This window comes from Balaenoptera ricei, chromosome 21 (assembly GCF_028023285.1).
Source record: "Balaenoptera ricei isolate mBalRic1 chromosome 21, mBalRic1.hap2, whole genome shotgun sequence".
Classification (NCBI taxonomy): domain Eukaryota; kingdom Metazoa; phylum Chordata; class Mammalia; order Artiodactyla; family Balaenopteridae; genus Balaenoptera; species Balaenoptera ricei.
This window is the reverse complement of record NC_082659.1, coordinates 34,635,255-34,651,058: the sequence shown is the minus strand read 5'-3', so window position 1 is coordinate 34,651,058 and position 15,804 is coordinate 34,635,255. Positions and strand designations below refer to the sequence as shown.

At 35.5% G+C, this 15,804-nt stretch overlaps 1 protein-coding gene across 9 annotated transcripts in view; it reads left to right on the top strand.

Moving 5' to 3' along the window:
• The window catches only part of PSD3 (pleckstrin and Sec7 domain containing 3), a 585,012-nt gene that overhangs the window by 195,020 nt on the left and 374,188 nt on the right, over positions 1-15,804 (top strand). For 8 of the 9 annotated variants that reach the window (XM_059909726.1, XM_059909725.1, XM_059909723.1 and 5 more), the window contains 2 exons: positions 751-863; positions 3,423-3,481. In XM_059909726.1, the coding sequence (XP_059765709.1) occupies positions 751-863; positions 3,423-3,481 (172 nt within the window). The remainder of the gene's footprint in view (positions 1-750; positions 864-3,422; positions 3,482-15,804) is intronic. The other variant, XM_059909732.1, reaches the window with a different exon arrangement.

Sequence of the window (15,804 nt, the reverse complement as noted above, 5' to 3'; positions counted from 1 at the left end):
TGTGCTAATGGAAAACTGATGAATTCATAAAAGTGCTAACAAAAGTTCAAGATGAAAAATAATTAATTACATGGGACTGAGTGAACTGATGAGGATAATTTTTGTGACTCTCTGTTTGAATAAAAAAAAATCTACTGTGCATAAGACGATATAATTGTAATTTTAATAGTGGGTCGGTGGTGATTACAGTCATGTAACAAAATGACAAAAACCTGTGATCTTTGTCAAGTTTTAAAACATAGTCTACAGGGGACTTCCCTGGTGGTCCAGTGGTTAAGACTCCACACTGCCAGGGGCTGTGGGTTCGATCCCTGGTTGGGGAACTAAGATCCCACATGCCGCATGGCATGGCCAAAAAATTAAAAAAAAAAAAAAGTTTAAAACATAGCCTACATGGTTATGCATCCAGACTTGTGTTCTTTAGTTTTTATCCGACTGATCTTTTAAAATGGCTACTTGACACTTAACATATGTGGAAATCACCCACCTTCCCAAGGCTTTTTTTTGATGTATTGGCTACCATGTTATTGCTCTGTCATCTTTTATATTGACAGTTCCTATAATATAAACATCAATATAAATTTATGTTGAATGGCCATCTAGTAAGTGATTTTTAAAAAATAACTATAGGATATCTTACTTTGTATTGTTAATTTCTTATGTTTAAATGGATTAACTTTAACCATCAAACATAGAGAGTATGGTAACATTTTCTAAAACTTCACCTTTTCCCCCTTAATTCTTTTTTAGGTATTTCTTTAAAGCATTTTCTCTTGTGGGAGAAACCCAAGAACGAGAGAGAGTTTTAGTACACTTCTCCAATAGATATTTTTATTGTAACCCAGATACCATTGCTTCACAAGGTAATCTGATGGAAATGCTTGAATTTCTTTCTTAACAAGGGCTGTTTTCCTCAATGTGAAGGTTACATTTTATTATGGAAAATATGGAAAATTATACAGAAGAAAATGAAAATCATCTAGTTATCTCTAATTACCTAGAGATAACTGTTACTAACAGTTTGATTTACTTCCTTCTAGTCTATTTGTACAATATTTTATGTCAAATTGGAATCATTACAGAGTTTTGTTTCCTACTGTCTTTCCCTTTCATTGTGAGCATTTTCTCATGTTATCAAATATTCTTTAAAAGCCATGATGTTTAATGACTGCATGATATTCTTTACTCTTGTTTTAGTTACTTTTACTCCATTTTCCAGTTCCATAGTATGACAGTATACTTTCTTTAAATTGCTCATGGTTTGTCACTGAGATTTTATGTCAGTGTGCATTGTAATAAGTGAAAAGCTAGTTTTCTTCTTTCTTCTTCCTATACACCTGGTCTCTAAGCTTCTTGATGAAGTGTGTGTATAGTTTTATGGTTAGTTTTGGAAACATTTGCAAATCTCACTGGAGTTTGTGGTGTGTCTCTGGTGCTTTTTTTGGACATTCATTATTACAGCACTGACCACTGACTCTGGTTTATGATTTTAATGATCTGTATTTGTGTATACTATTTTAAAAAGCAACTTTAAACTATTTAATTTTTGATATACCCTATGAAGAGAGGTCATTTCTCTGTTTCAATTCTTATAATAAAGCAAAGTTTTCAGGGTTTGAAGTCAAGCATATTCACTTACAATTGGAGTATCTTTCATAAACTTACAAGTTCTGGAATAAATCACTGAGACTAGATGCACTAGAAATTATAATTATCTCTTAGCTTCCGTATTGCCAATTAACATTGTGTCAGTGTACTTTATACTGACTAAAGTGATTGCTCCTGCTGCCTCTGCCCTGCAGGCTGTAGCTAAATTAACTAACTGACTGTTAAAGTCACATTCCTATCCGTAAAATAGGAACTGTCTTTATTCCTTTGACTATGTGTAGACCATTTATTCACTGTCTGTATCACTGTCGGCCTTGACTAGAGAATGAAAGGTATAGAAGTGGATTGTTTTTATTAGAACCTTCTTCAAATCTAAGAAGATGTTGACATTACTAAGTGAAACAAGGACTACGGATTTGTGTACTCAATTGGCTGTTGATAAGGATATTTGAGAGTTAGCTGCTGAGTTTTATAAATACATTCAAGAATTTGTTTTATATGTATTTAGAATACTAGAATACATACACTTTTAAGCATTTAGTAGCATCTACTTAGAGATAGTCCGCATAGAGAAATCACCTGCTGAACTCAGAGGCATATTTTGGAAGATAAGCTATCTTTAATTCATGAATTCAGTAGTTGGACAAGCTTTTTTGTACATTTAGTATAAATTAATAAGATTTTTCTGCATCTGCAACTGCTATTGTCTACTTTACTTGGATTGAGAATTGCAGGGAGAGAATAAGGAGAACTAATCCTAAGGTTTGGAAATGAGAAGCTTAACTCTTAGTGCTTTTTCTTTTCCTTTGTAAAGTAAGAAGAGAAAGTGATGTTTCCATATAATTGTGAAATGACCTTGCTGGTTTGGGTAACGTTTTTCCCCTAAATATTAATTTTTAAATCTTCAGTGATTATTTCAGTATTTCACTTTTGTCTGGGCCTCTTGTACATCCTGGACCAGTCAACCTAACTGTTGCCTTTAAAGAATGGCAAGAAAAAGGATAACTATTTCTGTCTATATATTTTTAGCCAGAGAACTAATACTCAAAGAGTAAACATTGGAAGATGCAAATCTTGGTTTTCTTTAACTTTTGCTTCTTTCCTAATTCACTTTCTTCCCAGAAAATAAAAAAAGTAAAAGTATTAAATAATTTATTTTCATTTCTATATCTTATAGAAAATTGAGAAACTTTAAATAAAAAAGATAAAAATTATAATTTTACTATCCAGAGATAATAATCTCTTTTAATATTATGTTATATATCATTCTAGATGTATTATATTTAAATAGAATCATACTGCATATAATGTGTTTTTCATGTAATACTTTATTGTAAAATATCTTTCCATTTCAACATATATACTTGGACCACATTTTTAATGATTTCAACATAACAGAATTGTGTTTTAGGTGGGTCGTATTTACTCATTCCCCATTGTAAGCAGTCTTTCTTTAGATATCCTTGTGTTTTGGGTAGCTCCTTATTTCATTAGTATAAAGCCCTAGAAGTAGGTTTGCTGTGTCAAAGGACACTTTTTCAAAGCTTTAGATATATACTATCAAATTGTCCTCCAGAGGTAGGAATAATTTACTTCATCACCAGTAGAGTACAAATCTGTGCATTGAGATCCTTTTAATTACTTTTTCTTTATCTATTTTGTGTTTCCCCAAATGAATATGATTAATTTTGCCTAGCCACAGTATTGTGTTTCCATAGGTTCTTAATTAAGTATAGGTATGCTATTTTAATGATACTGAGGAGTCCAACAGGAAATAGTGAATTAATGCTTTCTGTCCTTGTCTCTTTTGTTAGATGGAGTCCATTGCCTCACCTGTGCAATGATGCTTCTTAACACAGATCTCCATGGCCATGTAAGTGTAGGTGTGTGAAGCTGTCTTACAGAGCTCCAAAATATTTTGGGCTTATCTTTGCTTTTGTGTTCATACGTGTTTATCCTCTACCTCCCTTTACCTCATTCTCTACATGGCAGGTAGGTAAACGTAAACGTTTGGAAAAAGAAATAGCTTATTCTACATACTAGCACTGAACATAATTTTAAGTGAATTCCGTATGCCTACACGTCTGGAGTTGTTCTAGCTGTAATGTGTGTTCTGTATCTTCTTTCTCCACTAGATGGCAGAGACAGAGCTTTTACTTATGTTTTTTGTTTTTGTTTTGTTTTTTGGTTAGCTACTAGGGTTGATTTAGAATAGTGGAAAGAGGATATGAGTTAGATCTGGAAGTGTCGACTATGTTTTCACTAAATATAGTAGTAAGTCTTAAAACTCAGACTTTTTTACACTCCTCAACTTACCTGGTCTTTTGCTAGTTGAAATATCAAGGTAATCTACCGTCTCATCTTCTATTTAAAGTATAGGATGAAATTATAGAATTTAGAATTATATGTAAACTTTCACCTTTCGTAGAAGTGGAATTTTAGCATTTACTTGAACTGTTCATATTAGAGAAAATGAAAATGTTTTAGTTAAATATAGATCAACATGTACATAGCACAAAAATTATTTCATAGTCCCAGGTCCACTTATTTTGAAGAGAAAATCATGTTTCTTATAATTAAAGAGTCTAGATCATCCCTTGATTTGCTATATGATTTATCTTACAATTAAGAAACCACATTACAAGAACTAAAAGTTAGATACTGGTCCTAATTGTTCTACTATTCCAAAAGGTCACACCTTATTTTAAACATGGTGCTCCTCTTTAAGAGAGGCAAAATGGAGCTGTATGGGGTCACTAAGATGGACTGAGTGGGGGAAGAACGGTTCTACTGTCAAGAAAGTGAAGGAGAAGATACAGTGATAGAATCATAATTTCAACATCGTCTTCACAAATCTCACAATACTCAACTAGGAAATTCCTTCTGCAGTTTGCAGGAGGTGAATTTAGAACATGTTAGTGACTTGTAGGCATATGTAACATGTGTCCTGAGATCATATAGACTGAAAATGTAGATGTTCTCAGGGGACATTTGTGGATAATATGTCTTGTGGAAATGGAGGTACTGGGATTCCCACAGTGTGAGCCTTGAAATGAGTGTTAGAGTCTAATATTCATTCAACTTGATATGGGGATGACCAATCAGTGTACTGTCCTAACCTCTGTTTTCCTGTTAACAGTGAAGCACGTTTTCATTGCTTTCTTCTCTGTTCATCTTGTGATAACAGCTGCAACTCTGTCCCCTTCTTTTCCTCCCACTCAATTTCTTAGCCTAACTATCAGCTGAAGGAAACACTTTTGATTATGCTTGTCCACATATAAACATTAATCCAAGCCAGTGCGTCCCAGCACGAGGAACTTCTTCACATTGGATATCTTGAGGTCCCGTCCACATATGATAGTTGTGCATTTAGTCTCTTTTGACTGAGAAAATGTGTAATAATGAAAAAAAGAATCCAGTAACAGTTCGATTCTTATTTAAAGGTTGAGGATGTCATAGAACTTCTATGGAAGTTGCTAGATTTGTGGGGATTTATTTCTATTAAAAGCTGGATTGCTTTTTAAAAAGCTAATATTGCTTTAATAATACTTTCACATAAGCATATGTCTTATTAATCACAATAATTTGAAGCATAACAGTAAATAAAGGTGTGAGGTTTGTTATTTATTCAGATAACTCCGCATGCTTGATGTCCAAACAAGCCATGGGCACCCCAGGGCCTCTTGTACACAGGTTCAGAACCACAGATCTTGGATTTGCTTTTGTCTTCCACATTTGAGGAATTGAAAGGAGATTAAATGAGGCATCGCACTTCTTTTTGGCAACTAGGATATAAGAGACAGTTTATATAAATGAACAGTTTAATATTATCGTACATAATAACAAATGGCTATAGTGGCAGAATTACATATGAGGGAGAAAATTATGAATACAAGTAAATCTCTCTGTATCGCCTTCAAAATCATGTTTTTAGTGATTATTAGTTCTCAGGTTTGTTTTTTAAAATGTGTGCTACATACTTCAGATTGTCTGTTGTTTAAGTTTTGTATATTAGACTTTTCTTATATACAATGCATGCTGTTACAAGTCTGTTGAACATATAGTAGCTATCGTAAAAACTAACTGTGTGAAAATGTGTTTCTCTTCTTTTCCTCCTCTGGATTCATTTTAAAAATAAATTTTCCTTCTAGGTGGTAAGTTTTTAATTCATAATTCTGGATATAACTTCTCTTGCATTATGATTGCCTGAATTATGTTACAGTGTCTGACTTATTGAAAGTGAATCATTCATGAAGAATATAAAGTGAATTATTTCTAACATCTTCCCCTTTTCACCTTCTCCTTATGCTGTACTGCCTAGGTCATCACCTCTCATTACTTAGTCCAAAGGCAGAGTAATCCTCTTGGGAAATGAACCAATAAACCACTTTCCTTTTCTTCCCTACCATTGTGTCATAATAGCAGTACAACAGCATGACCTTTCTAAGAAGTGCTGAGACAAGCTCATCCTCATGCTTTCAGTGGGGGAGGTATAACCTGGGAGGTTCACTTCTTACAGCTGTTCTTTGTGAATCTTCCTGTGCTTAGGAATGATGTGTTGAAAATGCACTGGAATGGGCCTTTGTTCTTCCTGCTAATCTTAGTAATACAATGGTAGAAGGTATACTAATACAGTGAGTCTAATACAGTGTCATATGTTGGAATGTCTTTCTAGCTTCCTTTTTTCTAATTTATTCTGTCATTAAAGAAACACTTGTAGCATGTACACTCCATTCCAAGTTCCCTGCCATCTGGGTAAGGATCAGAGGCCATATCTCACTCTGGTAGTGCTGGTGAGGCTAACCTCCCTTAGTCAGGTTAACTGCAGCGGTGGTGGTAGGTAACTGAGGTGCTGTGGTGGAAAAGCACCGGGGGTCTCTTAATTACACACCCTTCACTAAGTGGGCTCAGATGTTATAGTCATTTCACTGGAGCTAAGAATAGTGATTCCCTTCTGAACCTACTTTAAAAAATATGAATGATTTATCATTGTTTTAGCAATAGTATGGACTTGCTTTTACTTTTCTGCAAGTGCTTTACTCACTTAGATTAAATAAGTATTTTATAATTGTGGTCACATTTGCTAAGTAATCTCTTATTTTTAAAATGCCTCTTCATATCTGAAATCTATACGTAAATTAGACTTTTGCACATATAGATCAATATCTATCAAAACAAACTCTAAGGTTTATTTTTCTCTTGCTATGTTGGAACCAAGGTGTATTGAATATTGTAACTATCAACAAGGAAAGAGTTGAAACTTTTTTTTAAAGCCTTGTATTTTATTGGAAATGGCATGAATAAAATGATTTATCATTTTAGAATAAACTCAAACCTTTTCCTTTTCCGGACTTACCTTCAGGTGTGCTCTGTTAACTAAAAGTAGCTCTCTTGTACTTCAGTCATAGTCGAGCTTCGGCCTCCTGAATCTGAGGCTGAGGCTGAGGCTGAAGACAGGTAGCAGGGCCAAGACAGTAGTCAGGAGCTTCTTACCAGGACTGGATCCTGAGATGGGAGGAAGTTTTAGAAATAGAACTGAGTTGCAGCAGAGACGGGGGTGGATAGGGGCACAGTAGTTGGCCAGTGTCACAGCTAGAAGTTGGAAGAGATCCACAAGATGGTGCTGCCCAGGTCAGGCCATGGTCAAGGCAGTAGCCAGGGCATTATTTTAAATCAAGATTTTGTGACAGAATCTACCCTTTAACACTTGAGGCCTGGGATTTTTAGCAGCAGTTTTATCTGTGGTGTGTCTCTGCTTTCTAGCATTGGCAGAGCCAGCGCACCCTGTGCGTGGGGTGTAGCGAGTAGGGTGTGGTTCCTCTGGAGTGGTGGCTTCCTGTCTCGGGCTGGGCATCCTGCAGATGCTCTGTCCTTGGGATACTTGGTGTGCATCATCTTCAGTAGTCTGGCTTTGTTGTATGAGGCAGGACTTTACTGGCTCTTTTTGGTGTTGGGTTATAGGTTGGATAAGGGGTAAAACCAAGGCAAATATACCATACTGGTAGGGGGAAGAAAGAAGTCAAGTAATAAAGTATAGGTTTTGTAACAGAATAATGTTAAGAAGGTGTGTGTAGTGTGTAGTTCAGTTTGAGATAGGTCATAGGAATTCATTATTTTTCAATCTGTAAACTGCATTGATAATTGTGAGTTTCTAATTCGTAGATTGGCTTTCTAGGATGCTAGAATTTTGAATGGTGGGTAAAATATTTGGTTTATTATCAGAAGTGGAAAATGACTGTTGTAAGAATTGTGATTAAAGACTTTTAATGCTTTTACTTTTCATATTGTGCTATCTTATATTTCCACCCTTAAAAGCAGCACAGATCTCCATGAGGTTGCTAGGTAGTTATTTAATAACTCAGGGACTCTCTATGGATGTCTGCGGCCGTCATCATTGTAACTGGCATCCGCTCTGAGTACGTTTTGCCTCTGCCATCCCTCCCTCCTGCAGAGCTGTCTTCTCTGTGGACCCCTCTTCGTGTCCATGCTACCCCATTTCCTCAGTGTCCTCTTCAGGAGAGCCAGCCCTGGCTCTGAATTCTTTTTCTATCTGATTTCCAGCCGTGGGTGGTGTTTATTTCCATAAGCCTCCTTCCCTTGGAGTCCTCTTTTCCACCTCCCTGGTGCGGAGTCTTTCTTTCACCTCGTGGGGGCTCCCCAGCCACAGTGACTCCACCAGACTCTCATCACTGTCAAATTGGCAACTGCCGAGATTTTAATAGGAATCCTTATTTAAGCATGTCAGAATTAATCATGCACTGGTGGATTTTCTTGGCTTCCATGACTCCTCAAAATGAAAGCCTTTACTTTTTTTCTTTCCTCCATTCCTTTCTCCCTGCCCTTCCCCCCTTCTTTCTTTCTTCACCTTTTTTTTTTTTTTTTGGTAGTTTTACTTTTCTTAGAATCAGTTCATACTTATAAAATACAGCAAGGATAGCTTTTATCAGTTGAGTCAGTGGGGCTCATTTAGGGGCCTCGGATTATCTCATTGATACATTATTCACTCACTTCATCCCTTCTTTTTCTTACCATTATGAGCTTTTCACATTTGCACTGCTCATTCGTAGATGGTGATAAAGGAAAGCAGATGAAACTCTGTTAAGTCAGGTTTTGCTCTTTTTTCCTGCAAATAGTTTGGGGAGGGAGGGAGAAATGAAGATGAGGAAGGTGACTGAAACCTCTGACCTCTAATCCCATTATTTTCTTTAATGCCTGTCTAGACAATCAAGTTAGAAGTAGAGGTTAGTTAGTCTTTGTAATTTGATAATGAGGGCAGTCTTTTCCTTTACCTTCTCAAATTTTAGAGAAACTACTTCCTATGAAGCAGTGATAGAAGCTGCTACTAAATACTTCTCAGCGTTCTCAGGATCCCTTTATACTCTTAAAATATTTCGAGGACCACCAAAAAGCTTTTACTTATATCTGATTTATCATATTAGAAACTAAAATGGATAATTTAAACATTTTATTAAATCATTTAAAATAGTATTAATAAGCCAATTAAATGAATAACATACTTTTTTATGAACAATAATTATACTTAAACAAAATTTAGTGAAAAGAATAACATTTAAAATTTTTTGCCAATCTCTTTCATATTTGGTTTAATAGTAGACTGCTAGATTCTCTGCTTCTGCATTTTGTCTTTTGCAGTATATCACAAGTCATGGAGCTTCTAGAAAACTCCACTGTACCTTGTGAGAGACTGAAAAACGTTTTTATTATTATGAAAATAGGTTTGACCTCATGGACACCCTGAACAGGATCCCTGAACCACACTTTGAGAAGCACTGTGTTGCAACATTATTTTCATTTGCCATATATCTTTTTCTTCTTTATGCCATTTCTGGCTCCTTTTTCAATGGCAATGTGTTACACAAGTGGTAGGAAAAATCCCAGTAATATTTCAAATATATCTAAAAGTTGAACTTTTAACACTTACATTAGCCTTGTGTTTGGGGTTTATGAAAAAATACTTTGAATATTATAGCTATAGTTTCCTGGTTTGGAAATTTACAAAGGATCCTGCTTTGCCAACTAATCATGTATAATTTAAAAAATGGACACCTGAGGGCAGCAGAGCACAATTAAGCTTATTTGATAGAGACGCATACAAAACAAAAGCAAAATAGGAGCTTTTAGCAGCTCCAGAAGTGAAGTAATTACCAGATCAGTAGTATGCTTTTTCAGCACTTACTGTAACATGTTGCAGGAGGGGGAGTTGTCATGTGGGAGGGTATGCCTGCTGTGTTTTAATATCTCAAGATTTATGAAGCCAGATTTTACCAATGGATCATGGGAGCTTCTAGTTTCTCTGAAAGCATGTTTTACGCTATTAAAAATGAAAAATTTTAGGATTATTTTGCTAATTCTTCAACCTTTCCGTCAGAGTATATGCTGTGGGCTGCTTCCTGATGAATGTGCAATTGAGATAGCCACCCTATCAGCAGCTTCCCCTTAGGGCTGAGTGTGGGTCAGGTCTTGGCTGGAGCTTGGTAGAAGGTTCCATTCTCCTAGTTGTCAGGGAAGCATGCTCAAAGCAAAGACTTGGTCACACTTATGCTCATCTTTAGATTGTAGTTTGTATGGTGTCTAAGTGACATTGTTAAGAATGAAACTCTTCTTAACTTTCCTCCTTTGCTGTCTGTTACCACTAAAGTTGGGAGTTGATTATCTGCTGGGGTGGGAAAAAATGCCACAACTTTAACGAAGGGAAAACCTGAAATTAAGGCACAGAATACATCAGGAGGCCTAATCTGCTTGCATGCCCACTCGTGGTTTGTCCTCAGTACCAGTGCCGCTCCTTTTCCTTTTCTCATAGACTGGGCTGGCAAAGTGTGACCCACAAGCATGGTCGCGCTGATTTTCCCAACTTTTATTGGAACACGGCCACACACATTTGCAAACTAAAATGACGGTGTTCAGTAGTCACAGGGACCTTATGGCCTTTGAAGCCTAAAATATTTCTTATCTGGTCCTTTACAGAACTTGTCTCTTCCAGATTCTTGCCCCTTAGTGTATGAAACCTTCTACTCCCTCCCCCAAACATAGTAGGGTTATGTTGAGGATGATCTTTTTACCTAACGTTCTAAATGTGAAACGTGTCCGAGTTACGTTTTTCAGACATGATAAATTCATCAAAGAATTTCTCTCTTAAAAGGAAACAAATGGATAAAACAACTCTTTTTTTTTTCTTTTTTCTTTTTTTTTTACAACTCTTTCTTTTGTAAGAAAATATATTTGTAAATGGCAGTATAATGATGTTGGGAGAATAGCCTTAAATTTGTTTGGGAATGTGAGCCCCCAGTTTTGGGGATTTTTTTTTTTTACTTTTTGATTAATATTTTGTCTCATTAAGGATGGTACCTTAATTGGCTAAGTAGTCAAGATTTGGGCCTACCTGGTATTTTGGGATTTCAAATAGAATTCTTTTTGTGGCTTTTCCATTTTAGATTTGGTTAAAAATTCCTCCTGATTTTAACGATAATGATCTACAGATTTATACTTATTGAGCATCTCAGATTTGATTGGAAATGTTGCATTGATTTCAAAGGATAATTTTTGTGCCTCTTAATGCATAAGGAGGCCTTTTTAAATCTCTATGTTTTATTCATTTAATGGGAAGGAATTCAGAATATAAGAAAGTTCTGTGAAAACGCTGCCTTGGCATGCAACTGCCAGCATTTGTTTCAGAGCAGGCCTACTATTTTCCAAAGTCATGAATCAATTTCAAAAGAAAACAGAATAGAATAGGAAGAAGAGAATAGAACCATGATACTGTATCTTTGATACCTATGAATTGTTGAGATACAAAGTCAGTGATTAGAGTTCGCTTTGTTCAGTGGACAGTATTTGTTTGAATAATAGTCTTTCAAATTACTTGATACAATTTGGTATAACAAGGAGAAAAAAAAAATCCAGGTCTCATAAGGACTGTTTCTTGATGATAAAGACTTTATTTTATTTTTATTCCCTGATAAAAATGGTATAAAAACTTGGGGAGTGTTTAAACACTGATGTCAGTAACACACAAAATGGACTGACCTGACCCTTTGCTTTTGCTCCTAAACCTTACCTAGAAGAATTACCAGTGAGTCAGAGGAGGACAATAAATGGCAGATTTAAAGAGCCTCAACTAACCAAGTATTCCAGAAGTTGTTGGGCATCTTTGACCTATAGAAAGCCATGTATCTTGGTTATCTTTATTCCCTGCATTGGTCAGACAAATCAAGGCAAAGTGTTCTGGGTGATTGCACCCAGAACACTACCTTACTGTGGAGGACCCAAAGTGTTTGAATTATCTTTTGTTGGTCTGACTTTACATACCCATTTCCCCCCCTAATTGCTATTTTCCTAATCACTGTTTCAAAGTCCATGTGAGTCAAATTGATATCTTTATACTAATATAGGCAATGTTTACTTACTGTGAAAGTATACAAAAGGCAATACCAAACAAGCAAGTAAATGAAATAAAACAATTTAGAATGAGTGTGATTTTATAAACTAAAATAACACCAGGGACTTTAGCATTATTTTTAAATGTTGTAAAACATAACAATTGTTAATTAAATGATGAAAGTTTTATTTACACCTTATAATAGAAATTCCTGGTGTCCTAAAGAAGCATTTTTGACTCAGTGATCTTTACACATACTGCTCATGAATCTTCCAAAATAATTTGGAAAAAACTAGTAGCTTCTCATCCAGTTTAAAGTTGTCATCTAAATATTTTATTGTGTTAAGTAATTAAAACTTACGAAAAGAGATAATTTTTGATGTGGATGTTAATTATTGATATTAAAAATAGTCTTTAGTCATTAGGGTCTAAAGATCACAGTCAGGGAGAAAGATTTCTAAATGACAGTACATCTGAAAATCTGTTCCTCCAAAAAACAGTGAGAACACTAGCAAAAAATGGCCAAAATAAACATTTTCAGAACTCTGGAAATTAACCAGAATGCTTGTAACAATCTAAAGACTGTTTATTGGAGGAAAAAAATAAAACCCAGCTGAATTTTCATAAGAACAGAAAGCTTTGTGGTGTTTTCACTTATCCTGTTAACCATTCCCCTCTCTCCAGCTCCAGAGTAATCTTGAAAACCAATAGCCTCACAGTCACAGTAGCTTTGAAAACCGAAAGCCTAGCATCCACTGAAGTGGGCAATTTGGAGCTCTCCTCAAAGCCCCATTCCCAGGGAATTGTCATTTCGTGTATGTGACTTGTCTGGCAGCTCCCTGGAAAATCCTCACTTGCATAGCTTGTCTTTCTTTGATCTGACTCTGTGCTCACTCACTGAACAGTCTTTTCCCCAGAGTATGTGGCAGTTGTTCAACACTACTGCTGCCTGGGATGGTGGTAAACAAGAGGCTGACAAATAAGAGGCTGACCAAAAAACTCAAAAGGAAAAGCTGGGAAATAAGATACATAAAGGGGGCTTTGTTAAGCTCTGAATGTATTTGGGAATCTGTGTCTACATGCCCAGGAAAAACTTGAGAAGACCCTAAGTTCTCACTTCTGCCTGACTTTGAGATTTTGCACAAGAAAGTGAAGCCTCAGACAGATTTGTGAACCACCTCCTGGAGCCTCAGCACATGCAGAACCCCACGGCACAGGCTGACTACTTCCTGATTCAGAGCATTTAGGGAACCTCTGTCCAGTAATAGGTTGACTGCTGAGCTAACTGAGCAGAGACTTCAGTGGCCACACACAGCAAAGAACATAGACTTTACAGAATTAGTTCAGGAGAAGCAAGTAAACAAACAGTGACATCAAAAGCTGGGGAGGGGAAGGAATCTGATTTACAGAGTGGCCATATTATGTTATTTAAGATTTCTAGTTTTCAACAAATAATTTTGAGACTCACAGAGAAGTAGGAAAGTATGGCCCATACATAGTGTGAATAGCAGTCAATAGAAACTGCCTCTGGGAGAAGCCAGGCATTGGACATGAAAGATTAGAAAAATGGATTAAAAGCATATAACTATGTCTACAAAAGACACACTTTAGATTCAGAGACAAGTAAGTTGAAAGTAAAAGACTGGAAAAAGTAGTACTGGGCTAACAGTAATTGAAAGACAGGTGGAGTGGCTCCATTAATATCAACAAAATGTATGTTAAGACCAGAATTGCTAGAGGCAAAGACAGACATTTTATAATGATAAAAGGGTCAGTCCACCAAGAGGATATAACAATTCTAATTCTAAGGTATAGGCACTTAGTAACATAGCCCTGAAATACATGGATAAAAGCTGACAAATGGAAGGGAGACTATGTACTCAACACCAGAGCACCTACACATATAAAGCAAATACTAACAGAGCTAAAAGGTGAGAGAGTGATTCAGCTGACTCTTGCAACAACGTGGGAGCTGGGGCACCGACCCCCCCGCACAGTTGAAAGTCTGCACATAATGTTTAACTTCCCCGAAAGTTAACTACTAATAGCCTACTGTTGACCTGAAGCCTTACCAATAACATAAACAGTCAGTTAACACATATTTTGTATGTTGTATGTATTACATACTTTATTCTTACAATAAAGTAAGCTAGAGAAAAGAACATGTTATTAAGAAAATCATAAGGAGGAGAAAATACATTTACTGTACTGTAAGTTTATGAACTTAGTGGTATCAGTAAATACAGTACAGCAAATGTATTTTCTCCTCCTTATGTTAAACTTATTATTATCATTAAGCTTATCACCTGTTTATAAGATGAATCCTCTGTCAGTACCTACATCAATATTGTCTTATGTGGTACAAAATGCTATAGGTGTTACATGTATTAATAATGCCAGACATCAAAATGAAAAGATAATGTGAAAAAGAAATTCATATTTATTTACAGGTATAATGATTCATGCATTGATAACAAAGAAGCAGCAATAAGATTGCTTCATGGTAGCCTAGCCTGTACACTAATGAATAAATTGTTATAAAATTTTTATGGCATACAGCATTACAGTCATTTATAATATAGTATTAGAAACATTGCTACATTTAAAAAAAAACACTTCTCTGTGATGATAGGCTGTGAGCTATGTGGTTTGTGAGTTTTTTACAAATTGCTGCAAATCTCCAAAAAATTTTCCAGTGTATTTATTGAAAAAAATCCATGTGTAAGTGAACCCATGGAGTTCAAACTCATGTTGTTCAAGGGCCAGCTGTATAATACTGCTTGGAGACCCCACTCTCACCAATGGATAGATCATCCAACAGAGAATCAAAAAGGAAATAGTGGATTTGAACAACACTATAGATCAATTTGATCTGACAGACATATATAGAATATTCCATTAAACAGCAGCATGATACATATATTTTTTTAAGCACACATGAAACATTTTCTAGGATCATGTTATGCACAAAACAAGTCTCAACAAATTGAAGATGATAAAAATTATATCAGATATCATTTCAGACCACGAAAGTATGAAACTAGATATCCATTAATAGGAGGAAAGCTGGAAAATTCACAAACACATGGAAATTAAACAACATACTTCTGAGCAACCAATGGATCAAAGAAGAAATTTAAAAGGAATGAAAAAGTATCTTGAGACAACCAAAAATGGAAACACAACATACCAAAGTGTATGGGATGGAGCAAAAGCAGTTCTAAGAACAAACTATAGCTATAAGAAAAAAGGAATATCTCAAATAATATAACATTACACCTCAAGGAACTAGAAGAAGAACAAAGTAAGCCAAAGTTAGCAGAAGGAAATAATAAAGAGTAGAGCTAAGATAAGAGCAGAAATAAATGAAGTGGAAAATAGGAAAACAATAGAAAAGATTAATAATACTAAGAGTTGGCTTTTTGAAACAAAATTGACAAACCTTTAGCTAGATTAACCAAGGCAAAAAGAAGACTCAAATAAATAAAATTATAAACAAAAGAGGAGACATTACAACAGGTAACACAGAAATACAAAGGATGATAAGAGACTACTGTGAACAATTATATGCCAATAAATTGGACAACCTAGAAGAAATAGATAAATTCTTAGAAACATATAGCCTATCAAGACTGAATCAAAAAGAAATAGAAAACCTGAACAGACCAATAATGTGTAAGGAGAATGAATCAACATCAAAAACCTCTCAACACAGAGAGGCCTAGCACCAGATGGTTTCACTGGTGAATTCAAATATTTAAAGAATAATTAATGCCAGTCCTTCTCAAACTTTTCCAAAA